General features: G+C 36.7%; 1 protein-coding gene across 20 annotated transcripts in view; it reads right to left on the minus strand.

The window, feature by feature from the left end:
* The window catches only part of macf1a (microtubule actin crosslinking factor 1a), a 426,068-nt gene that overhangs the window by 55,863 nt on the left and 343,991 nt on the right, over positions 1–26,214 (minus strand). For 16 of the 20 annotated variants that reach the window (XM_052036536.1, XM_052036533.1, XM_052036542.1 and 13 more), the window contains 12 exons: positions 25,281–25,451; positions 21,898–22,064; positions 19,676–19,835; positions 17,276–17,602; positions 15,836–15,920; positions 13,501–13,742; positions 11,957–12,163; positions 6,381–6,500; positions 5,189–5,296; positions 4,642–4,860; positions 3,868–4,071; positions 949–1,180 (listed from right to left, as the gene is read on the minus strand). In XM_052036536.1, coding sequence (XP_051892496.1) covers positions 949–1,180; positions 3,868–4,071; positions 4,642–4,860; positions 5,189–5,296; positions 6,381–6,500; positions 11,957–12,163; positions 13,501–13,742; positions 15,836–15,920; positions 17,276–17,602; positions 19,676–19,835; positions 21,898–22,064; positions 25,281–25,451 — 2,242 coding nt within the window. The remainder of the gene's footprint in view (positions 1–948; positions 1,181–3,867; positions 4,072–4,641; positions 4,861–5,188; positions 5,297–6,380; positions 6,501–11,956; positions 12,164–13,500; positions 13,743–15,835; positions 15,921–17,275; positions 17,603–19,675; positions 19,836–21,897; positions 22,065–25,280; positions 25,452–26,214) is intronic. The other 4 variants (XM_052036540.1, XM_052036543.1, XM_052036532.1 and 1 more) reach the window with 2 other exon arrangements.

Raw genomic sequence — 26,214 nt, forward strand, 5'->3', positions numbered from 1 at the left:
AATGCTGATTTTGCAGTACCCCACCCAAAATTGGGTCACTCATCAACTGAATGAGAACAAAACACAAATGTTGTAAGTAAAGCTCTGTTAAATCTGCCACACTAGGAAATTTGGTGCTCCTGAACTGGCAGATTTTCTCAACCATTGGATGTTATTTCAATTGATACTCCAACACACTTTTAATTTAAAAGGAGGTTGTTATGCAGTAGCATAAAAAGTTTCCCAGCGAACCCGATGAGCTTAAAGGAAGCGCGGGAACTGTGGCCCTGGTGCGTACAAAGGGGACGTGGGAACTGGGGCCCCGCGCGTACAAATGGGGTGTAGGAACCCTGGGTGGGACTTGTTTGGTTCCACTCCAGCTGTATTTAGTGAATCACTTGCAAAGACTTGCCTTTCCACATTTGCAATATCCCTGGGGTCGCCAATGGATCTATTCTTAGTCCCATCCTGTTTCTCTTTCACATGCCCCTTCCCAATATTATTTGAACACAATGTCAATTTCAACATGTATGCCAATGACAGCCAAATTACTTCACCATCACCTCCACTAAGTGGTTAGCCTCTTTACCTGATATCCAGAATTGAATATATTGACATTTCCTTCAGCTAAAAATTATGAAGACCCAAGTTATTGCTTCTAATTCTGATTCCAAATTCTGTTCACACTCATTGGAGTCAGCCTCCACTGGAACCAGACTGTTTGGAAACTTGGGTCTTAAGGAAAAAGATGTTAAGGTACTTTTTACTTTGGCTTTAACATATGCAGAACAGATTGAGGAATTTTGACCCAATATTCCCAAGAACATTATAAACTGTTAATTTGAAATCTAGAAGTTGGGTCATTTATCTTCATCAGGTCAGTGATGCACGGAGTAAGAGCAGCCTTAACAATAGCGAATAGACTTCTAATTTATATACACATCTGGAAACGAATGCAAAATTCAATACCTTTGGCTGCAGGATCCTCTTCTGCTCCAGATGACCGACCGATCAATTCCTCACCACGACGTTTAAGAGCTTCAAAAGATGGCTGGAGTTTTTCAAGCTCCATTGCAATATTTTTATTCTCGTTGATGTGCTCTCGGATCTTTTCAACCTCAGCTGGTATTGAAGGAGGCATCCGCATCCGGTCAGCAATGTGTTCCAGAGACTCTAGCATTGGATCAATCTTATCATGAAACTAAACAAACCAAAAACACAAGTTGTTGGTTTTGCCTTAGGATTTTCTCAGAATTCCCATTTATTTTGAAAGGTCTAATTTCTAATTAAGCATTAAACAATCTCATTTTACAGTGCATTTTCAGAAAAATACACAAGCAGATTGTGCAGGTAAGTTCTGGCCATTCTGCAAGATTTTCCCCACATAAGTTGCAGCAAGTTTAGGATTTGCGATATACACACATGAATGCAGAAATGCTGAACTTACTGGCACTTATTCATCAGGGAATCTAAAACTATTCTCTGTGGCTTGACCCCTGACCCACTGCAAGAACAGCCTCTGCTTTTATTTGAAAAGAGATGAATAGCTGCAAGGGACTAAGTCTTACTTCATTTATAATCTTTGAATCGTTTTAGTTCAATTAATTGTTTTTAAACTGCTTAAGTGAAGTTAACTCTTTAGATTCCTTTAACATTTTCATTAATTTTCAAATGACTAAGAAAATGAATAGCTTTGGAATGTTTGTGAATGCTTACATTCAGAAACATACAAGGCCATGGTTTAGCCAGTTATCAATGTTTTTTATTCCACAGATTTTTCATAGGAAGGGCTTGTTCTGCAGGCCTTCCCATGAGACGGATTTATGCTTGGGAGATTCCACTGGACTTTGCTGTTGATGTTGGAGTCACCTGTAGCCAGCAAGTTGCCCTCAGAAGATCTGCAATACCTTATCATTAGTCAGTGCTATGTGGCTCGCATATTGTTATCTGCAAAGCCTGGGCCTACAGAGAATTCATATAAAATCTGTTTTGAGATCATAATAAAAAACTAATTGAAAGACATTATAATCCACCTTTTCTGCACAAGGCTAATTCAACAAGACCTTGTGTTTGATTGACCAGTCAAAAACTAAATAAATCGATTCGATTAAGAAAGACAAGTGCTAAATTTTCTTTTGCTTAACACCAAAACATTCCACAAAATTAAAACTAGGGAATTGAATCTCATATGTTGCTTGTCATTTTAAGAGATCTTTTCTGTATATTCATATTGTAAGAGCAGCAGGACAAGCAATTGATACACCTTAGTTGACCCAAGTTAGACCATTTTCAATCACAGGTAATAAGGGAGCCATGAAAGGACTTTTAAATGCATATACTATTTTGAACAAAAATTTAGCTCAGGAAAAAAATGTCAGTGTTTATAATAACTCAGCCTTGAAATGTTTTCTTTCACCCCGAGATCCAGATTCAAATTAAATCCATATGTTTGGGAGAAAACTGGACTTTCTCATATCACTAAGGAGGTCCCAATCTAAATCAGTCTGAGTAGATCTTAATGAAGTTAGAAACAGATAAGAGCCCAGAACCAACAATAATTAAGCAATCACATCTCAAAAGTCAACAAGCACGAGAAGTGAAAATGAAATCTTTATTCTATTCCACAGATAGCTTTTTTTTTTGAAGTTGGACTCAAACCCATCCAAAGTGTTGTTATGAGAGGCATTTCCACCTAATCTGGGCACTCCAACAGAATTATAAATACAAAAATAGTCTGGATAATGACAAAGAATTACTGAGTATTAAAAATGATGGAAATTCATTTTAACAAGAATGCCTCTTCTTGAGTTCAGTGCTACAGAAGAAATAGCTCAAATCCTACAGTCCGAAGCAGCCCATTATTTGGTAAAATTTAGCAAAGTTGAATCCAAAATTATTTGTTAAATAATAAGTAACTTACTTAGAATAAATGAATCTATAAACACATGCAGGCTTTGTTCTTTATTTCCAGCAAAGCTATTCGGCAACCAGCTTTAGCGAATGATATACCCAAATAGAAAATAGAACAAGAAAGCAACCCTTATGTGCAGCAGTAGCGAGTGTGCAAGGAGTTCTGCTTACCTCAGCAAACTAATGAGTGGATGTGATGAACACAACAATTAAACACAACGTAGCAGGACGTGTCGGCAAATAAATATTTAATTCCACGAGGTGGGCGGAATGGAAAACAAATGACATGTTAGTATGAGAAAACTGTGAAGGGATAACATACGGGAGTGTCTTAAACAGGACAAACATGGAATGAATACAATTTACAAACATGACTAATGTTATGTCGTAGTGCTTCTGTACATCTAGAAAGTAGGATGCCACAGTGTGCTTTTTATTCTACTGGATTGGCTTGCTTCCTCAATTTTGCTTTCACAGCATTAATAACTAGATAGAACAACATGTCAAACTATGGGTAACTTTATTAAATACTCCATTGATGGAAGGATTAAGCAAATATCAATAGCTATTTGAAAATTATATAAAGATATCTTCAACTGAAGGAAAGCAAATGGATTCCCAATCGCAGTATAGGAAAGTATGATGGGGCTTGCAAAGGAAATTGACTTTTTTTTATATATTTGGTCGATAATTCCAAATACTTCAAGCATGCTGCCTGGTGAGTTTGTCATTCACTGCTCATCTGCTCCTGTTATTTAATTACTGTGATGGTTCTAAAATCAATCACAAAGGAGCAAAGGCTCTAGAATGCACCTCTCATTTTTAAAGACCACTGATGTTGAACATGATATACCTATAATTATGGGCAGCAGAAATTATAGTAGGTTGTGGCAGCAATGGGAAACTAACACAAGATTCCTTTCTGACAAACAACCATTAAAAACTCAATTATATGCAGCAATCTTTAGTAGAAAGTACCTGAGCAGACTGTGAAATTGCTTCATCCAATGCCAAAGCTCTCTCTCGTGCATCGTGTTTTATTTTAGCATAGAGTGCTTCAGCCGTGGTATGTTTCTCATGAACCATTCTGCCTTCATCTGGATTCAATACCATCAACTGAGGCCCAATCTTCATTAGCTTATCAATGTGAGGCTTGTGCTCAGAGATTGATTCACGCAGTTGCTGTTGTAAAATAATGTATAGGTCTTAAGTTCTGGAAGCATCTGATTCCGGAAGCAATACATTCTGATCTAAGATTATCGTTATAAGAAAAAAGGACTAAAGGACAAGTTTGGCTGTCTGGCACTCTCAATATCTGCCACAACCAAAGGGAATTTGGGTCAGAACATGACTACAACATTGCTATGCTCCACCATGGACCAGCTTCAAGTATAGATGCCTGTTGAGAGCACAAAATCCTTTTTTTGTAATTTTATACAAACATGATGTAGCATGTTACTCATATTTTGTACAACATAAACTTGATTAATGAGCCAGAAATTACAACTTCATAACCAAAAATGTTATACCTCTTCCAAAATATTATTTCAGTCTTCCGCTTTATTGGTTAAAAAGAACAGCATATACAATAGACAAGTACAAACAACAAACTTAGACCCCCTCACCTTTTGCCATTTTCTCAATCCCACATGGTCTACTGGTGGCAAAAGAGAACCTGGGTAGCTGATCCATACCAGAATATGCATACACAACAGGTCTTTAAATGAACAGTCTAACCTATGTTGTTCTTACCCTCATTTCTTCTTGTTGTTGTTTCAAGATCTCATGGTCAACAGCTGGTGGTGGGAGCTGCATTATCAGAGATCTGGTCTCATCAAGCCATGGACATAGCTCTTCATAGGTTTCCCAAAACTGGTTAATCAAGACTTGAGCCCTCTCCAATTGCGAGTACCTTTCGGTGTTCATCTGACTGACCATCTCATATTGCTGCTGCAATAAGTTCATCTTCTCCTATGAGTAAGAGTGCATGGACATATGCATTTGAAACTTGGCATTGTCATTAAATTCATGATAAAAGTATCAGACTGAGAAATAATTAGATTTGTGTTATAACTTAACAGCAAAATATCCACATCAGAACCATGACAAATCTTTCCTCAATGTTAATATTTCCATTTATTGAGTTTTTTTTATTATGGTCTGCAAATAATAATTTTACAGATGGAAAATACACAAACTCACAATTTCCAAGACCACCCATTGAGCTTATATATTTATTTAGTTTGCAATACCCACTCTAGAGTCATAGTAGAATACTTCAGAAATACAAAAATAATACCTGCAGTGCGGTCTTTTGTTCATCTCCACAGGTACTAAGAATTTCATCTTGCGTGTTTATCAACTCATCTATAGAATCCTTGTGCCGTATGATGTCAATCGAAAAGGCCTGAAGGCATCAAAGTAAATTTCTTAAAATGAGAAATTGGTAACCCTGATACAAGATCCCCAGTGCCAGAGATTGCTAATTTTCATTTTGTTTTCTTAACATGATGGTGAAACAAAGTTATGGAAGCCTGGATCCTAGTCAGATTCATTAAAACAAATCAAGAGTTTAGGACAGCCGACTGTTATCTGTCATGCAAATGGAATGTATGCGAACTGTAGAGTTAGTTGCTTATTTGGTCCACCAGGGGATATAGACTGGCTCCCCTCCTGTGATTATATTTTGGGAACACTGCAACTATCTGTGTATTTAAAATAAACTAGGCTTCAGTCTTTTATGCAAGGGCTATTGAGAAAGGGACACAAGCATCCCATCTGGATTTGACTGTGTAAAACAATTTGAGCATAAACTTTTGATGAACTCAGTTTGTCAGCAGCCAAAGGGTAAAAGCAGTCAATAACCAGCCCAGAGAGCAATATTAATGCACAATGGAACATTGTGAAGGAATAAAGAGAAAAAAGATAAATCACCTTAAATCTGATGACAGATACTGTATATCCTCAAATACTGAGCACAATTGATTATGTAAATTTAAATTCCACCTGCCAAATCTGTTTTTAGGTTTAATCCAGATTCAGTAATCTACCACACAGACATTCACTAATGGAAAGTAGCCTCACTATTCATTACAGAATTCAGATTAAACTGAAATAGAACACAGTCTCTGAGAATTTGTTCCTTTTAACCCCATCTCATTTATGTAAGCGTGAAAAGGAACAACCACCATTATCTTCAAGCTATGAATGAAATGAAAGGAATTAAACTATATTAGCAGTAATATTTGCTTTTTTACTTTTTTGTTAGTGTTAATGTTTCCAGAGCGTTTCTTTTGTTTTGGTCAGGGCTTTGTGAGATTACGAATAATTCTGGTTTTTGACTGAAAGCCAACAATATAACAATAGCTTCTTTTCAGAGGGTTTTATTTTATTGGTCATGCAGTGAATAAAATGTTCTGTATGTAGTAAAACACAACATTTGTTTGAAAGATTGTCAGATACAAGGATTCCATCACCCCATATATTCCTACCTTCTGCACCTGTAGCTGAGCTGTTGTCTGATCTTGTTCCAGCCTTATTGGACCCAAGGCTGTTAACTTTCGCACAGTTTCTGCCACCCAGGTAAGCTCGGAGTCAGTGGCTTGCTCATACTAGCAGAAAGGAGAAGCAGCAGGATACATTAAGGAAACAAAGCAGACAAACAGCTGTACGTACAAAGAGACGGATAGAAATGACGCAGAACTGCAATCAGACACAGGTAGAGCAAGAAAAGAAAATCACACCGAGCAAAATCACTCTGAACCTTAATTATTATAATCATCATCACTTGTTATAGTTTCATAGTTATTTTTAAATAGTATGTAAGTGCACAGCAGCAGTGATAAATTAAAGTTAATATGTATGGATATATTTTATAAATAATGTATAATTATTTGTTATTATTTCCTAATTGACATGCTAATGTATTCATAAAAACACACAAATTCATTTAATTTAAAAATGAAATGTGTACATTCACAATAATGTTTAGTGCAAATTGACAGTGCTTTAAAAGGCTGACCAGAACACATTTATTTGCACTCAAAGCTTTTTAATAAAACAGATTTAAAAGTTGTTTTGCTGTATTAACCCTTGACATCACCAAAGGGCATCTGAGTTTGATTTGCAGTGTAGACAAGTGGGAAGGAATAGAGGAAGTAATATTTAGCAACACTCAGCTTTGTCCCTGAATTTAATCGTCTCCTATGCAACGATGTTAATGTACTCTTTATAGTCAGCATGTCACCTGAACAGCAATTATTTATTTTTAGATTTTTTTCAGCCTCATCGATGCCATGAAGCAAAGCATTCCATGACCTAACAGTTAATTGCGCATGAATGTTTTTTGACTCCATCTCCTCATTTTCAGTAAGGATTTTATACTGCTACCCAGAGGAAATAGTTTTGCCTCACAATTGTACACAATTTGAAAAATTCTTGTCAAGTCTTTTCTTTGCCTTCTCCACTCAAGAGGAAATGGCCCCATTGTTCTTGTTAGAATTATAATTTATCATCCCAGATATTGTCCTTGCACACTTTAGTCTACCAAATGCTACCAGTTAAAAACTTATAACTTGTCAACTCATGCAAATCTACTGTTTAGGAACAAGAGTATGGACTGTAAAACGGTCACTTCATACATTGAGGCAGTTCATTTCACAAACCATATGCAACATGGCTTCTGTCAATTATCTGAAGGAATTCAGTGGGTCAGGCAGCATCTATGGAGGGAAGTGGACAGTCAATGTGTCCATTTGTGTTGATTTTTTTTTGAAACATTGGCTGTTTCCCTCCGTAGACGCTGCTTGACCCACTGAGTTCCTCCAGCTCCTTTGTGTGTTGGTCTACATTTCCAGCAGTCTCTTGTTTCTCTGTCAATTATCTATTAGAATATATTAATAAACTGTGTCTCTATCGCTCACAAAGACCACTAAATGAAGTTGTACTATATCTATTTAACTAAATAAATTAACTATTTATTTCTGCTTTGAATTATAGTAGATTACCTGACTCAGCTGAAAAGGATTAAAGTATTCTTATCCAGACATCCCTAAAACCTCAAGACTATTTTCAATTCAATATTTGTTGAACAATTTTTTTTAAAGAGGAAGATAACTGACAATATTAAGAGGAACAGACTTTACAAAACCGCTGAAGTTAAATTCCAAGAATGCCAACTTCAGTTCTCTTGTCTAATGGAAGTTAAATCTTGCTGAAAGTATTCATGACTTCTTGAGCTTCTCCATAATTTATACTTAGCAGCCTGCTCTGATCTACATGTTCTGATTTGGACATATGATAATGCAAGTCAAATTGAGAAAAGAAAAGATGGGAAGAGAAATCAGTTGTCCACACTGGCCTGGGTTCATTAAGGTTGAATAGGAGAGGATTAAAGCACTTTACAAAGCATATTTGGCAAAGCAAACTTGAAGAGTGGCGGGTAAAAGAAATGTAGGATAACAGCTAGTTAACTTTTTTATCTTGCAAGGTACTAAAAATTGTAGGGAAATTATGTCAGATATTTTGAGTTATTAGAATGTATTGAATAGCTGCAAAATCACCTCTATCCTGCTGTAAGGTAAATGATCAATTGCACTGGTTCCATTAAAGAAAAAGGTTGCAAGTTGTATCATTATTTTAAAATATTGCTGCTGTAAGATATTATGTACCAAATTCATGATTAAAGTACTGCAAACATTTGGCAATAACTTAGAATATTTCATTTAAATTCTGTATATATCTTCAAGACTTTAAGGAGAGAGACTAGAAGGTAGAAAAAATGTCTGGATTAATAGTGGAGAAAATCATGGAAACAAAGGATACAAAAATCATAGCCAGATTTAACCCTTTGAGTGCAGAATTTGTTCAACAGAATCTTGCAAACCAGATCTTCCATTTCTATTTAACAGACTTAATCTGAAAATACTGCTCTTGTGCAAAATTGCACTTGAAAGCAGGAACAAACTAAATAATCTGTACTTTCTTATGTAATTTATTTTTTGTGGATAATTAGCCCTTAAAGGGTTAAGCAAACAACAATAAACAAATAATTGTGATGAAGCACACAATACTGCAATAAGTTGTAGCCAAACGTTTATATGAACATAAGAAACAGAAGCAGTAGTAGGTCATTCAGCTTCTTGCAACCTGCTTCACAATTCAACATGATCATGGCTGACTTAGTACTTCAGTACCATCTTCCTGCATAGGTTGCATATTCCACAATTCCTTTAATATCTAAGCATTTGTTTTGAATATGCTCAGCGACTCAGCCTTGACCACAGGATTTCAAAGATTTACTTCTTGCTGGATGAAGAAACTTCTTCAGTACTGATGGCCAACCCCAGTTGAGACTGATAGCCAGAGGAAACTTCATCACTGCATTAACTATGTCAAGCCCCATAAGAATTTCGCACATTTCAACGAGATTAGCTATCATTCTTCTAAACCCAAGAAAATATAAACTCAGTCTGCTTACGTTCTTCTCAAAAGACAACTCCCATGCCCCAGGAATCAAACTGGTTAACCTTTGTTGCACTCTCTCTTATTGCAAGTAAATCCTTGTACATTTGTACATAATTTCCCATCAAGGCCCTACACAATCGCAGTAAAATGTCTTTACTCTTGCGTTCAATTCCTCTTTCAATAAAGGCCAAAACACGATTTGCCTTCCGAACTGATTGCTGTTTTTGCACATTCAGTGATCTGTGTATAAGAATACCGTGGCCCTGCTGAGCACCAACAACTTTCAACTCTCATCATTTAAAAAATATTCTGTCCTTCTATTCTTTTCTACCAAAGTGATTGACCTCACATTTTTCCACACTCTATTCTATCTGTCAAATCCTTGCCCAATCACTCAGTTTGATTATACTGTATGCCTTGGTGCATCTGAATCCTCCTTGAAAATCTTTAGAAAATTTGTCAATCTATGTTGGTTTTGACCAATCCTATTTTCATTTTCTAAATGCCTGTTACCACCTCCCGAATAAAGGATTTTAGCATTTTCTTTACTACTGATGTTAGGCTAATTGGTCTGTAGGTACCCATTTTCCCCCTCTCCTATCTGGTGGGGTTACATTTGCTACCTTTCAATTGGTGAGAACCTTCCTAGAATCTATGAAATTATAGAAGATAATTTCCACTGTTTCCACTATCTCCATATCTTCCTCTTTAAAAAACCTCAAGATGAAGGTCATCAGTTTCTAGGGATTTATCAGATTTATTTGGGGTCAAGGCTACCAGTTACTGATATATGAACCAAGAGTTGGGATCATGTAAACCATCTCATTTACACAAAGAAAACACCCACAAACATGGTAAACTGAATATATATAAATATTTGGTAGCTTATAAATACTAGGCCACAGAAAACTAGTGTGTGATCGACTGCTTTCAAACATTCTTAAGTGTGCAAATGTGTACAGAGTTTAAAGCAGAGTGAAACCATATACGGTAAAAATCCACCACCATCTTTTGATTATTAAGAGACTATTGCCTCTCAATTAAAACTGACAACATTAACAAGGACATTTTTGTGTAATGACTTAAGTCCTTATAGTCAATCATGAGTTTATATCATAAAATCACCAACTGGTGCCCATTTTCCTGATGCAGAAAGAGTAGTCTAGGTTTTTTGTCTGTGATGCTGATAACCGTTTGTAAAGACGTGACCTGATTTTAACTGAGCAATTTGGTCAGTTAAGCTAGATCACATCTTTACAAATAATGTTACTGATTTCAATTGTATGCCCGTTCAGAAAAAAAACCAACGCATTTAATATTTTTCAAAACTATTTCACAGCTTAAACAAGTATTGGACAACCATGCAAGCACAGGAAACATTAAATCAGGTAGATTTAATTTCTACTATAGACCTTCTATTTGTTGGAAGATATTGGTTAGATTCTGTCGTTCCTCCAGTTTATGGAAACACCATCATTTGGGGCATCTTATGTAATATACATCGCATTCTGCAAATCATCATAGGGTGAATGTGCTATCCAGCAAGGAAAGCAAAGCACAAATATGAAACAGATTTTGAATGTTTGCAACATGCAGCATGCAAATATCTAGGTTTACCTAGGCCATTGCTGTAATGGTCAGTGAATTCACACTACAATACCAGAATGTTGATTCACATGCACACAAAAATAAACTTCAAAATGATCAGATGCATAAACAAATTACTTTATTGTTACTTTTCTTGGAGTTTGGGGAAGGTATCTCCAGTTGTAATGGGTTTTGATATTCGCACCATTTAACAGAGGACCGTTTAATTTACTCCAAGGATGCAAGGAAAACTGACACCATATCAAAGAAAGCAGGTTATAAGGTCGCTGGAAATGGGTTTTAAGAACCCTTAAGAGTACGCCAGGTCAGGAAAAGATCGACATAATCAAGTCTTGCAGACTCGAATAAAGATTTCATCAATGGATAGATTGAGGTAAGGCAGAGTTGGGAGCTGGCAATATTTATTATGAGAGATATGAGAAGTTAATTTAGGGGCAAACATATCCAGCTTGTGCATTTATAGAGCCATTACATAGCACATGGAGCAATATTTCCTCCTGATTATTGACAATCAGGCTAGAATACATGTAGTTTACAGTATCTATATTACTTAGGTTATTATCGACAATGACACACTAGAAGATAACGTGTGGGGTTTTCTTCTCTTCCCCAGACATCTTTATATTATAATCCATTTCTGACTGAAGAATAAGCAATCTGTTCCCAAGCATTCACCAAAGTCACTAAGTACAGGCCCATAAAATTCTAAGAGGAGCAATCAATGAATGAGAAATAGTAAGGAAGTATGTCAACTTCCAGTCCAGATTTCTGCAACTCATGGGCCATACAGGATATAATTTGCACAATCCCACTCTTCAGATATTATTGCTACAATAAACATCTTACAGCTCCTGTTCATGTTTGCTCTGTAGTCCTGTTTGCAGTATTCAATATTTGTACTGGTCAATTTCACTTGCATAGGTTTTAGAACATCTGCAAACACAACTCACATGGTTAAACTAATGAACAAACATGCATATTAAATTCAACCTACCTGTTGTGACCTCTGAATAGCAGCATCTATTGCTTCAACCTTCTGTGTCACAGTGTCACTGACCGTTCTGTATCGCTCATTGGCTTCTGCCACTTGTCGATCCAGACCCTCTCGTGCTCTCCATGGCACCAACTCCAGTAATGCATTGCTCACTTCATTAATGGTGTCCAGGACCAGCCTGTATTCCATTACTTCTTTTTTCAACTCCTGAACATTAAGTTTGTTAATCAGTTCAACAGAACATCATCTGCATTATTTAACTGAACACATCAGATCCTTCTGCATAGTGGCAGGGCAATTTTATCAAAATACAGTTTGGCAGAATCAGCATTGTTTATAAAAGGGAGCAAGTAACAATCTGGGTTTTTGTGATTAACTACTAGATTAGATAAAGGAGAGCAAGAGGATATAGCACATCTAAATTTTAACAGCCATTACATAAGATGGAATTTAAAAGGTTGTTACATAAAATTAAGGGGTTGGATTATCATATTATCATGGAGGAGGACTGGTTAAAGGAAAAAAAGAGTACAAATGACCCCCACCAATAGCGATTTGCCTTACTGAATTCACAAATCACTACCCAAAACCTTAAGATATGGAATAAAGTCCACTCTCACTGAATTTACGTGAAACAGTCGTAAATAAATAAGCACAACATTTTTTTTCAAACAATGATGCATGGCCATTTGGGAAAGTGAGCTAGGAAAAGAATATCAAGAGTTCCACACAGGATAAATGAGTAGATATGATAGTGGCAGAAAATGCCAGAATGCAAAGAAGAACAGAAGGCAATATATTTTAAATGGTGAGAAACCAGCAAATGTTGGTGTAGAAGAGACCTAGGTGAGCAGATTCCTGAAATGTAGACAGTTAATGTGTAGGTTTGGCAAGCAATTTTGATGATAAATGATACATCAACCTTCACTGCAAGGGATCTGGAGATCTAGATTAACACCTTGTACATGTGGATGGGTTTTGGATTGAGTACAGTGTGCAACTTGGGGCTCCACACCTAAGGAAGGATATTCTCCCCTTGGAAGCAGCATATTGAGTCTTGGAATTTGGGAGTTGTCTCATGAGGAGCTACTGGAGAACACTTACACAGGAATTTAGAAAAGAGGTGACGCTGTTGAAACAATAAATTTGAAAAGGATTGACGTCAAGATGCTGCTTCTGCTGGACAAATTAGGGTCCTGGACATTTACAACCTACATGAAGTGAAATTTCTTTGCTCAAGAGTGGTGCAAATCTTGATGGTTATCAGATGGCTCATGGTGCTCTGTGATTGACAACATTCAAGCCTGAGATCAGCAGATTCTGGACAGTGAGGGAGTCAAGAGTTACGAGGTAGGTAAAGGTACTTGAGATACAGAGCGTACATTATTTAACTGAATGGCAGAGTAGGTTTGAGAGGTCCTTTGACCTACCCCTGCTATTTCTCATATTCTTTGATTACTGGAAAAACACAGATACATTATCCCATTTTCCTTCCTCTCACAACGTACGTCTGTCGAGTCTGGATGTCTGACTGTTCTGCTTACCTTCTGTCTCTCATGGAGCTGTGGAATCTGCTCTCCAATTGGTGATTGTGGTGTGCTTGCAGCAAGCTCAGCTTCCACTGAATCAAGCCAGCCACAAAGCTCTTCATTGAAGGCTTGGAATTTTGTGGCAAGTTGTAGAACCTGCTCTAATGTTTTCAGTGCCCTGGAACTAGAGGTAGTAATTTCTCCATAACGACTCTTAATACCATCCAATTTCTCCTGAATTATGATCACCTCTTCACCTAAGAAAACAATATTAGTAAATAAAATACTGTGTGGTTAACCTCAAAGAAATAGGACCATGTGAATATTCAATGAAATTAACAAATTATTTAAACAGGTATTAAAAGTTACATTGTCAATACACCTGCATAATACAGGCATATTTCTCACTTTTGTTTTAAACATTGCTCCAATAATTGATTCACACTAAGGTAGAAAATCACCAACTTGAAACAACTTAAATAGCTGATGTGAGATTTTGTCTTATTTGCAGGACTCAGTATTATTTTGACTGTTTGCCTAGAAATTCATTTCACGCTGTAGCTTCAAATACACTATGAACTGTGGGGAAATGGATTTAACCCTGCCTTTGAAATGCATTCCACTAACTTCAGTGGAATGAATTTCAGGCCAGAGTATGACCTACTTTTGCCATGGCATAACACATTTAGCACAACCAACAGGGATAAATTACTAAGTATGTATCTCAAAATTAACCAACCACAAAATGGCACGTGTTCTCATTTTGCACATTTGCACTAACAGCTTTGTATATGCTTTTTCACAAACAGCCATGTTGCTTTGCTTAGCAAAGTCAGGAGAATGCAACTAAATTGCAGGTACCCCAGTGGTGAAGGTCTTATTTAAAAAAAAATCAGGCAGACTGGAAATTGGTAACAACATGCAATGCACTATCTTGAACTAATATATTTTCTTATCTTGTTCTTAACCTTTGTGATTGTGCATCAAGATTGTGTGTGAATAAATATGAGATTTTTTGTTCTAAAAATTTGATTTGCTTAGCAACTAATCACAATTCAAGGTAAGAAAACTCCACATCACGTAAGCATTTTTAAGGTTGACAATCAGCAAAACAGTATTCAGTGTACCAATGGAAACTTTTGTCAAGAGGATATTAGGGACTGAGGTGATAAAATGCCAAAATTAAATTTTCCTTACATAATATTTTTGAAATAAGTTCAGAATTATAAATACTAAACCAACATAATTTGGCTTTCACTGCATTAAATTGACAGGAAGCCACTCATTCAAAAGCAACAAAATGCAAGTTGCTTTGTGGAACTGACTTCAGCAAGCCGTGGATAACTAACGTGGAGGCAAGTGACCTGATTACTGCTAAAGTGAGAATGCATCTGAAAAACAGAATTGAACACCTGCTGTTCTTTTTTGAAAAACCTCTTAAGGAGAGTGGTAACAGTCTTGTATCATATTTGGAAACATTTCTCAAATAAACACATGCTATTTTCGAGGATCTCATGAAGAAAAGATTGACTGTAAAATCAAATATGTTTCAGACATGTTCTTAATACTGTTGGCATAAGATGATAAGAATCTCACTCAATTAAGTACTGCAGGATGGCACAGTGCCTCCCTGCCCCAAAGTTACAACATCCAATTCATACACACAATCTCTACCAAGTTTCCATCTAAGGTTCTGCTGTTAAAGGCTGCACTGCAAAGATTAGGGAGGAAGTTTAAAAAAAAAGTCAAGTGTTCAGTTCTGCCATCTCTTAGCAGCCAGTTCAAGAAAAAGATGAGAACCAGGCTGCTTGTTTGCACTCTTTAATAGAGATTTTTGATCAATAACATAGAAGTTGCATAAAATCAAAATTTATATCCTGCAGGCAATTATAATTCAGAAATTCTGTTTCTAATTTGATAGAAAAGGTCCAAGTGATAAAAAGGTTGAAAAAAAGTTAAGATTGGAATGTAATTTCCTTTTTTAAAAAACCTCTTATTGCCTTGTTGAGCATTAATTGACATGTTTCTAAGGAGTGCATATTTAGCATTCACTACTAAGGATATGAAAGGGATTTGTTACAACTGCAACTCTTGATGCCAGGAACTGGGCAGATGGTGTCTTTATGTATAGATCACAATGGATGTTGGACTTCAAGTGACAACACAATGGCAACACAGAATAAATGAATTAAAAGATTTGAATAAAGTTTACATCCTTGAACAAAGAAAAATCCTTCGCCACTTATTGTACAAGTTCAGTATTCAGTAACTCCAGGCATCATCAAAATATATGTAGAAAATGGACACCAAATACTCAAAATAAATGTTGTAAATTTTTCTGAACTGTTACCTGTGGTTTGTTTAAGAAGGGCCTGCCCATTTCTAACTGCTTGATCTACATTCTTCTTCCGGGATATAATGTCATCATTCAGAGCCTACAAAAAGATCATTGCAGCTGCTTAATAAAAGGATGGTGAGGTTTCTATGGAAACATCATTCCTACTTCTCATGGTTCTAACACCAGGGAACTAAAATTGAATTGCAGCCAAAAGAAAGTAAAATTGAAGAGCAGCTGCTTTTACCAGTGCTGAAAGTACAGTGAGATGAGCAGCCATTCTTAAAACCTCCTCTTATAATACATACTTATATGCCTTCCTCAGCTCTAGTTACATCATTAAATTATTTTAAGCTAAAATTAACCTAAAAGTTAGTCATAGCTTAGCTGTTCTATGTATCAATTATGAATTGTTACTTGTTAATCCTCACAGAAGTTAAAGCTCTTAAACCAAATAGATGCCATTTAAAACTAAATGCAATTTGAATAAGGGAAATATATTTTTGTGAGAAAATCCATAGTTAAACCAAAATACTAAATATCTGAAGATTCGTTTCTCTGCTCCTGCTTTTAAAACATTATTTTTTCTTTCAACTTATTTAACTATTTTATTGTAAATATCCACAGAATTTAGACTAAACCCTTATTCCAAATGTGTTTACTCCATTTACTTGGATGGTAAGTGGGTCTGAGCTGGTCTTTAGTATGCAACAATTAAATGATTGTTATGAAGGATCAAAGCAGCATTAACTTCTAAATAAAATAATCTTTTTTTAAAACAAATTAACAGATTTCTAAAATGGTCAAGGTGGTATGATTATTGTGATTATATACCTAAATATATTTGAATTTTTGGCTACTACATTAATCTGACAACACTTAAGTGTATTTTATCTTATTTTAAAATAGTCAAGAGTATCACAATGTGTCAAGACATATTGAGACATCTAGTACTGCAGATGAGGAAGAAAACTGAAGGAAAACCTACTGATTTGTAAAACAAAGAGACAATGACCTAGAAATTCACTGTCGTTCACAGAGGCAAGTAGGAGAACAGGAAGGGACCCAGGTGTTAGGGGGTAGATGGCCTGGGATAGGATTGGGAATCTGTAGATTTAAGAGGGGTGGGGGGAAAGAGAGTTATAGATTGGAATCATTATAACTATTGTTCTATGTGGTTGAATTTTTAGGCTATTATTTTTAAGAATGTTTAGAGAAAGTTGGTTCTCAGCAAGTTAGTTTGGAAAAGGTTACTTTAATTGCACCTTTTATACTCCTTGGAGACAGCCTTGGAACATGTGCTAAGATTCAACCAAAAACTATAACAGAAACAATATGAAGAAACTCAAATCAAACTAAGTGAAAATCAATGGAACATAAAAATAGAGAAGCAGAGATTAAATTAAATAAATTAATACAACAAATGGAAAAAAAAACACATAAAAAATGAAATACCAGCTGCTCTTTGTGCTGTTTAAGCAGGATGTCAGATTTGTAATCTTTGATGGTCACCAGACTTAGTTTGTCCTGAACGTCAGCCAGCCAATTCAACACCTCCACCTCCTCCTCTCCAAAGATCTTGGCATTGGCAAGGGCTTGCTGGAGCAGGACTGCCTTTCGGCTGCACTTGTCCCTAATCTCCCTATACCGAGTCTGGATAGACTCCAACTTGTCCTCTACCATTTCCTGGTCTGGTTTTGCACTTAATGTCGTGAGAAACTGGCCGACATCGACTGCCTGTTGAACGTTCTCCCTTTGGTTTGTGACGTCATCCTCTAATGCCTGAACCAAGGATAAAATTACAGCATGAAGAAACTGAATTATGAATTGAAAAATTTCAACAAAAGAAAAGAAAATGGAACTAATATATGAAAGACATGCATCAACATAAACTCAGTAACTTGCAATTAATTTGAATCTTCAACATTGCAAATTCTTCCAAGGTGTTGCAAAAAGGGAGGAGAGAATAAACATTTAGATTGAGCTGGAAAATCTCCAAATTAGAACAGATACAATTCTTATAGGCCCTAGTAGAAAAAAAGTAGGCTATAAACTGGCAAATTTGACAAAGCTTAAAATGTACTGCAACAAAAATTTACGATAGCCAGGCCAGACAAAAAAATTCTTGATACAACTTCAAAGACAATTCTAAAACACTTTTAAAGCTAAAATCAAACAGAATAATAACTGAGCTCTCTTGGTGCAAGAAAGCAAACATCTGCAAGCTAATTCTTCACAATTTAGTAATGCAGAAAACATCCTTGTGCTGATATTGCTTTTATTGTGGAACATTTCTACATTAATATTGTACAATTTAAAAAAAAGATAGAGAATTATGTTTGGCCAACAAATTGAACATTATTTATAACTGGACACTGGAGACTTTCAAATCATTAATTTGGGCAGTATTTTAACACATGCTCTAAACATAAAACAACAGTGTTAGCAAATGCTCCACACAGACACTACTAACCATATATTCATACTTTGCTGTACAGTATCTCAGAAAATTGATTATTCCTTTGGTCACATGGACAACTTTGGGCTGTGAATTTCTCAACATTCCCAAGGATGTTGCTTGCTAATTACCAACATGTGGTGCAAAGTCATAAATTACTGATTATTAGCAGTTTTTCCTATTTTTCAAAATAAAGCTCATCTCCGCTGTTCGCTTTGAATGCTATCAATTAGAGTGGCAGAGATCGAATAACTATGAAATCTAACTACATTCTCAAACTGCATTCCCAATGAGCTAGTTCATCCAGTGAATGGATGAGCTATACAAAACAGCAAGGGTCAAGGTTATGTAGAATTTAGCTAATATCAGGTGGAACAACAATAAGTACAGTTCTGAAAGAGGGAAAACAAGCAGGATTCTATCATCTAATGGTGAATTTTATTTGAACATGGATGTTAGATAAAGACATGATTGGCTTGATTCTGATTCCACCTCTTCCATGCCCTCTGATTACTGCCATGATTACTGCCAACACTAAAGGCCACCTGCATGGAGCATTAAAAGATCCCAGTGGACACCTAACAAACAAGGTGAGGAAACTAGAAATTAAGAGTCTTGAGTGGAGCCCAATTGCTCATGATGAATTGATGGGGGTAGGGTGGAGGAGCTTCACTACAAGTTACAAGGATATTTTTAAAGGAGGTCCATTTATAGGAGTTTCTTAATTGAATACAAAATCAATGCAGTAAGACACAAAATCCCAATATTAATTTCTTTCAATAGTGGGGAGATGTACATCATACCTATTTATGAAGTTAGCACCAAAGAGATTGTAAGATATGAGAGTAGATTGCTTATGCAACTTGCATAAGTGTTTTGGCAAGAATTTGCATAATTGTTTCATTTACATGCATTGCAGACAAGACTTTTGCTAAAGACAAAGTCAATGTCTGTAAGTTCAAACGGACAAATTCTGGCTTATTTGCAACATTAGTAGTATTGCTTCCTTTAGCATAACGACATTATGCAAGTGGCCTACTCCTGGCTTATCTTTTCTTCCATGCCATTCATGAAAAATTTAAAAAGGCCTGAAATTTAAACCCAAGTATTTTTTGCTACTTCCTGTATTGGGTACATTTTGTTTTATGAAGGGTAGAGATTTTCATCCCAGCACTGCAATTACCTGAAATCAATCTGGAATCTTGTACATTTCAATAATTTATTCCAAATCATTGGGCATTTTGTACCACAGGGCATTTTGTACCATTTCATTCCTTGTTCTAACAGGTTACTGTATTTTTCAATATCAAAAACAAAGAAACTGCACCGTGAGGATAGTTTTCAATTAAAAACAGTCCATACACAAGTTTGAATTGATATGGAGTGCTATCTCTTACCTTGTGGCGTGTAATTTGCTGTTGTATTTTAGCAGTTTGAGTTCCTACAGGTTCAGAGTTGGCCAATTTCTTCTCTTTACTGGTCAACCAGTCATTCAGGGGTTCTGCAGTCTCATGGAACTGCTTTGCAATGACCAAAATATCGTCCAACTGCTTCTGCCTGTATCAATATATAAAGCAAGGCATTGTGATGGTTCTAATCGGCTTTAAGTATTTTTGCAGTGCAAATATTCATGCAAACAGAATCACAAATCAATATAAACCAAATGTGCCATTTAATATATCCCAATTTAGAGAGATCAGCAACAACTTCCAGCTAAGCTAACTGACCAAGCTGTGACTGCTTAAATCAGTTAACGTGCAAAAACAGCTGCTTCACATCACTTGACCCCACACAAGAAAAAATTAACATCAAGATGTGACTAAATCAAATAAGTAGGATCGTCAATTAGTCAGAGTTTTTAATGCATCAAATCGCACAATTGCATTAGAGTTTGCAAAATAAAATTGCAATATCTTTTGCAAGCTCTGCAGTTCATATTCCTTGAGGGGGAGAAACGCCAGCTCCTGGAATTGCAGAATGTATAAATTCAGATCCTAATGTTACTACACAACCATGGATTCAGAAGATTTCACTAAGCTACAGGGCAAGGGACATGTATTTTTAAATCTATCCTGTGTGATTACTATGATTAAGATGAACGCCATAGGAACTATGTGCACCTCTGTGCAGAATTTTCCATTTGCAAATCCCTAAATAAGGGTGTTCCTTTTTAAATAAGGACACGTATCTATAATCAGAATCATTGGATTCATACCAAGTCTTATCCATATACATAGTATTTAAAATAAAATATTCAAATAAAATGAGTTGTTCCCCTAGTGTATGATCCTCAGTAGAAACACACTTGCATTTCTTCCAAATCCTAAACACTTGAGTACATGAATGGGACTATGAACCTAAAATGGAGTAACTATTATTTTGGGTCTGCATTAAGCTGTTGTAAAGGATGTTGACAGTGATCTGCTATGCAGCTGCACACACAAATGATTCATGAAGTTATTATAGCACAAATGCAGTCAAATGTTTACCAACCCAAAGATTATTACAAAATCTACTCCACACCAGCTGCAACAAAACCTCATCATTAGTTCACACACAGTGCTCATACAAAGGTTTTTAAAGCACATGTTGAGATTTTTCAGTTCAAATGCAACAAGAGTAAGCTTTTCCATTAAGACATTTTCTCTTTTCAAATGTATGAAAATAATATAATCAACAATATAGATGTAGATCAAGTTTAAGTGTTCTCCTCTGACATTCTGTTTGTATAATGACACACATCTATAATTTTAGAAACACTGAAAGTTCTGTAAATGCTGTTTTATTGTTTGTCCTCCCATAATACTGATATGAATCTCAGCAATTACTGCATCATTACACTATTATTTGAGCAACCGGGTTTTTGGGTTGGATTTTACCGTGAAATGCTGACATTTCAAAGTTGAACTTCTGGTATTTCCCTGCATAAATGTCACCAAGTGAAAAAATGCCAGAAAGAGAAAAATCTCAGACTTGCAGGGCATTCTTCACCTGTCATTTCATGAGTACAGTCTGCTGTTGGACACCTCACAGAATCCAGCAGCAGATCATGGTAGTTTGGCAATTCTCCAGCACTTATAGTGGAAACCTGCTTTTGAAACCTTGTCAGGTTACATCAAGTGCACAAACAGTGACTCATTCATTTGAATAATAGAGAGGTGGTCTGAGGGAGAAAAACATTAATTGATTAAAAAAAATGTAAATTGCTTAAGTATGGTTTGTTTTTTTAAATAGTGCTGGCCGCTTTTGAAGTGTTTCAGTTTGTGATCATGTTAATAAAAATATTTTAAATTCTTCAAAGTGAGTTTCCAATGATTCTGAAAAGTGCTGATGTTATATTGTGCAAGTTCCTTATGCCATGCAGGTGATTACCATTGAGGTTTGGGAGTGCAAGCTGACAACTGTGGATCTATATTAGATAAGCTTGCACTCACCACATAGGTGGGTGACAAGTACGGGTGGAGATCTGGCTCATTAAAATACATCCTAAGATATTTGAACCTCAAATTCTGTGCCTGGCTAAGAATGACTAGTTCTGAAAAAGTGAAGAATGTTTCTAGACCATTCTAAGAGCACCTTGATTTGTCTCCACCTACATGAAAGTAAAAAGGCCTTATACCTTGCAGCAGCCTTGTTAAGCAAACCGTCCCATCTCTCTCGCAGGTTTTGCAGTTGTTTCTGGATTTTATCCTTTTCTGCCGTTTCTGCAGACTCTGCAATCCTCTCTCCCTCGGCCTTAATGATCTCCACTGTGGATTTGCGATCATCTAGTAGTCTTTGCAGGAGCTGAGGGAAAAAAATAATTAGCACAAGTGGCAAAGATTTTCAAGAACCTGAGATTTAAATTTGTTTTTGCTTTCCCCATAGAACAATATTGTGAAGCACTGGCCCTGAATACCTAAAGGTACCAATATTTAATATAGCAAGACACTTCTGGGATTTTGGTACTGCTAGACTTGTGGATTTTTGGACTATTGGATGTTACTCTTGTTATTAACCTACACACACTTTTATTTCATTATATTTTACATGATACAATTTTCTAGTGAACCTGGTTAGTTTAAAAAAAGTAGCAAATATAGAAGCCCTCCAGACCCTGTCTCTGGCCACAAACCTACCCACGTTCTTGGCCCCAGCACCACAAAACACCTGACCCATAGTCACGATGCTTGCCCCAGCCACACGCAAACTCCTGTCTGGCCACACACCTTGCTTGTACTCTGGATCCCCAGCTCGTATTCTGGACTTATGAGTGCACCAGATGCTGAACCATCAGAGACACAAGACACTGCAGATGCTGGAATTTGGAGCAACAAACAATCTGCTGGAGGAACTCAGTGGGTCAAGCAGCATCTGTGGAAGAAAAGGAAATGAAATGTCAATGTTTCAGTTCAAAACCCTGTATCAGGACCCTGATGCAGGGTTTCAACCCAAAACGTTGACAATTCCTTTCCTTCCACAGATGCTCCTTGACCCGCTGAGTTCCCCCAGCAGATTGTTTGTTGCTAAACCATCAGGAAGTCCAAACAATTGGGTATTGGATGATCTGAGCTTTCCTACACTTTCCATAAACTTCTTAAAATATGCAGAATTTTCTTTTCCATATCTTAAACCATACTGTCCTGTAAGAATGATTGAATTTTAATGGAAAAATAAGCATTTGTTCTGTGAAAGTTTTTCAATTCCTTAGCAGTTATATCAAGCATGAATAAATTTACTTCCCCTTCTCTTAACCTACAGACTTACCATGTGTTTTTCCAAAACAGGCATTGGGAAAACTACAAATATAAAGATTAAACATAGCAATGCTCACAGAAAAGCAGCTGGAAACTATGCCAAAACTGTCAGCCAAAAATGCTCCATGATAAAGACCCCATTGATTTGATTAGTTTTACATCTGAGTTTAATGCATCAATAACATTCAAGAATGCTACTGCAGACAGATTGTGAGGTATCACCAGGTTGCCAACCTTTTCAGACTTCCAGGAATTATGCTTTTCTAACTATGAGTAGGCAAATTTAACCTCACAAAGCTGGAACTGTTCCAGTACCATCAGAATAGTCCATATCACAACCCCGATAGAACTGCATTCTCTTATCTCCAAAGATATCCATAAACACAACTCTGATCTTCCTCAATGCAGAGAAATCATTCTTTTAATACAGTAAAATCTGAAAAGTTTATTGGGAGCCTGGAACTAATCTCTCCCACTTGAAATCTTTCTTTGTTTATTTTGTTATTGAATCCTCTCATCCACAAATTATACCACACTATAAAAGGGACAGGAACATGGAATACCGAGCTTAAAACAATATACAACACAAATGAAACTCTAGAATTCCAAAACTGCTTTAGAATGATTCATATAAACTTATGATCTAAATCACATTTACCCCACTGCTAAGCCATTTTCAACAATGTTAAACACCTCTCATAGCCTTACGGTTTAAATGTTTAATTAAAATGTGGGCCACGAAGTTCATTGAAAATCAATTTAATCTGGCGTAAATTGCCTTTACATTGTCATAGGGATGTCTTTAATTGGGTGGTCCCTGGAAAACACGGGCTTAAAATGCAGCATTGCCTTAAGTGGACTGCAAGTAAAATACTCAGCTAGGTCCTGAGGCACCCACAAAATCCTAATCCTGCACTGATTAACCCCATCAGCCTTTCACCAGATCTTCAACCTACCTATGAGATCCCTTCCTTCCCATCTGAATCCCAGTGACTATCACAAACACCCTGATCACCAAGCAGAATGCCCACAGTTTCCCCTTGGCTGCACCTGAATTTTGACGCAGTGGGACAACAACCATTATGATCATTCTTCCACTACATCTACGCTAGTATAATGTGCCCTTTAGGGTGCACTAGAGTTTCTAAACAGTGGTTATATGTTCAGGACTGAATGGGTTTGAAAAGTCATTTGATTAAATGGTGGATTGTGCAGCGTCATTTTTGGGCACTAAGCAATCCAATTTCAATGAAAAATCACTTGTAAAGGAAAATGGTGCACTTAATGAGTTCCATGGTCCATAATATTTTTCTGCGCCATCCTTATCACAAACCCTAATATCCCCCTTCACGACATTGATTCCCTTACCTGAATGCCCCAACCACTGATCTGCCATGCAACAGTACCCTCTTCATCGTCTGCTGCTTCAGCTCCTTACCTTATGGTTCAAATCTTAACCCAATCCCTCTATCTAGCCTTGGCAATTGACATTTGCCCTCATTTTGCCTACTATTTATCAGAAGCCAACTTTCATCTCAAAGCTCCCTACCAACCTCTCAGAATGATTTTCTGGCCCGACTTCTTTGCCAATCATGACCCATATTTGATGATGCAAATTAACTTCACTTCTTGATCTACCATGACTGGCACCCCAAACTGATTTAATCCTTGATAACAATCTGCCCATCCAGTGAGCTACTAGACCCACATTTAGTTTATTTCCTTAAAGCGATGTGTCTTGCACACCACTGAATTCTGTAGTGACATGGCCTTGAAGAAAACATTTGCTGGCCTGCTGCTTTTGAGCTGAGGGAAGTGAAAGACTGAACATCTGTTTCCTTATGTTCAAGTTACACAAGCAACATGGGAGATATTTTAATGGAGTTAAGTTATCACATTGTGCATCTGTGGGGAAAAAAAACCTGTTTTTCCAAATACTTCCGTCAGGCCAGGACCCTTTAAGAAAAGATGGAAAACTGGCATTGAAATGAGTATCATTCTTCCAAAGAACTGCAGAGAAGCAGTGATTTTAGCTATTCCAATTTGGCATAGATCCAATGGAGAGCCATTTGTTCATCTCTGCAAATGGAACAAATGTCTCTTTGTAGCCCATATGCTGGAAATGAAAAATGCAATAAGGTACTTTACAAGTTTGCCTCATGTTTTAAGTTTTACCCTTTTAGTGTATGGCTATTGAAATATAAACAGCCAAGTGCAAGTACTGCAAACATTCCACATATAACACCACTCACAGAACAGAAAATACCTTCTGCTCCTGAATTTGTGCCTTCACCACTTTATATTCTGCTGAAGGAGGTTTCTGATTGGCAATTAGCTCTTCTGTATCAGTAAGCCAACTCAACAAAGGTTCCAAAGCATCCTGGAACTTTCCACGATGTAACAGTGCTTCTTGTAACTGTGATATACGTTCTGCCACCTGGAAAAAAAGTTACAAACAGTATTAACAATTTTAATTTAGGATTCCGCTCCTCAAGTAGAAGGCAAATAACAAGGCAAATATTAAGAGTGAACTGATTGGAGGGAAGGAAGAGAAGAACAGAGAGGGCTGGGAAGTGGGGGTGGAGCAGGTAAGAGTTGGGGGTAGGGAAGAAGTGAAGTGGCAGAGGCAAAGGGAAGGAATAGCTAAAAGTGGACAATCATCTGCCACGGTGGACATGACTCACCACCTGCTGTCCCACAGGGGACTAACAGAGAGTAGATGATTATCAATCAGTTTAAACAGTAACTGAAACAAAGCAAATGTTCAAACATTGCTTTTATGAATTAAGACCTGTTGAATTATTCTTTTGTATTTCATTTGAAGCAGACTCCATTGTTCTTGTCTAAATTGCAAATATTTCTTTCAACCCTGGAACCTAAACATCTAATTATCTTTATCAATTCATGATCTTCATAAAATCTTTTTCTCATTGCTCTATGTGTAACGGTGATTAGGTACACTCGCATGCTCATCCAATTGCCTTTTATTCGTATCAGCTCACAATGAGTGATGTTTGGCTATTCAATTGCATAGGAACACAGAGGGAACCGAGATCTTCCATCATTCGTTATGTGTACTTGCAGTTTCAATAGAGATATCTGGAAGTTCTCAGGAGTGGAAACCACATTTAGCTTTGGTAGGGCAGCATATCATTCATATGGGCTGGATTGAAGTTGGTCTCTTTCTGTTCTTTAAGTGT

Source organism: Pristis pectinata, chromosome 22 (genome assembly GCF_009764475.1).
Source record: "Pristis pectinata isolate sPriPec2 chromosome 22, sPriPec2.1.pri, whole genome shotgun sequence".
Taxonomy (NCBI): Eukaryota; Metazoa; Chordata; class Chondrichthyes; order Rhinopristiformes; family Pristidae; genus Pristis; species Pristis pectinata.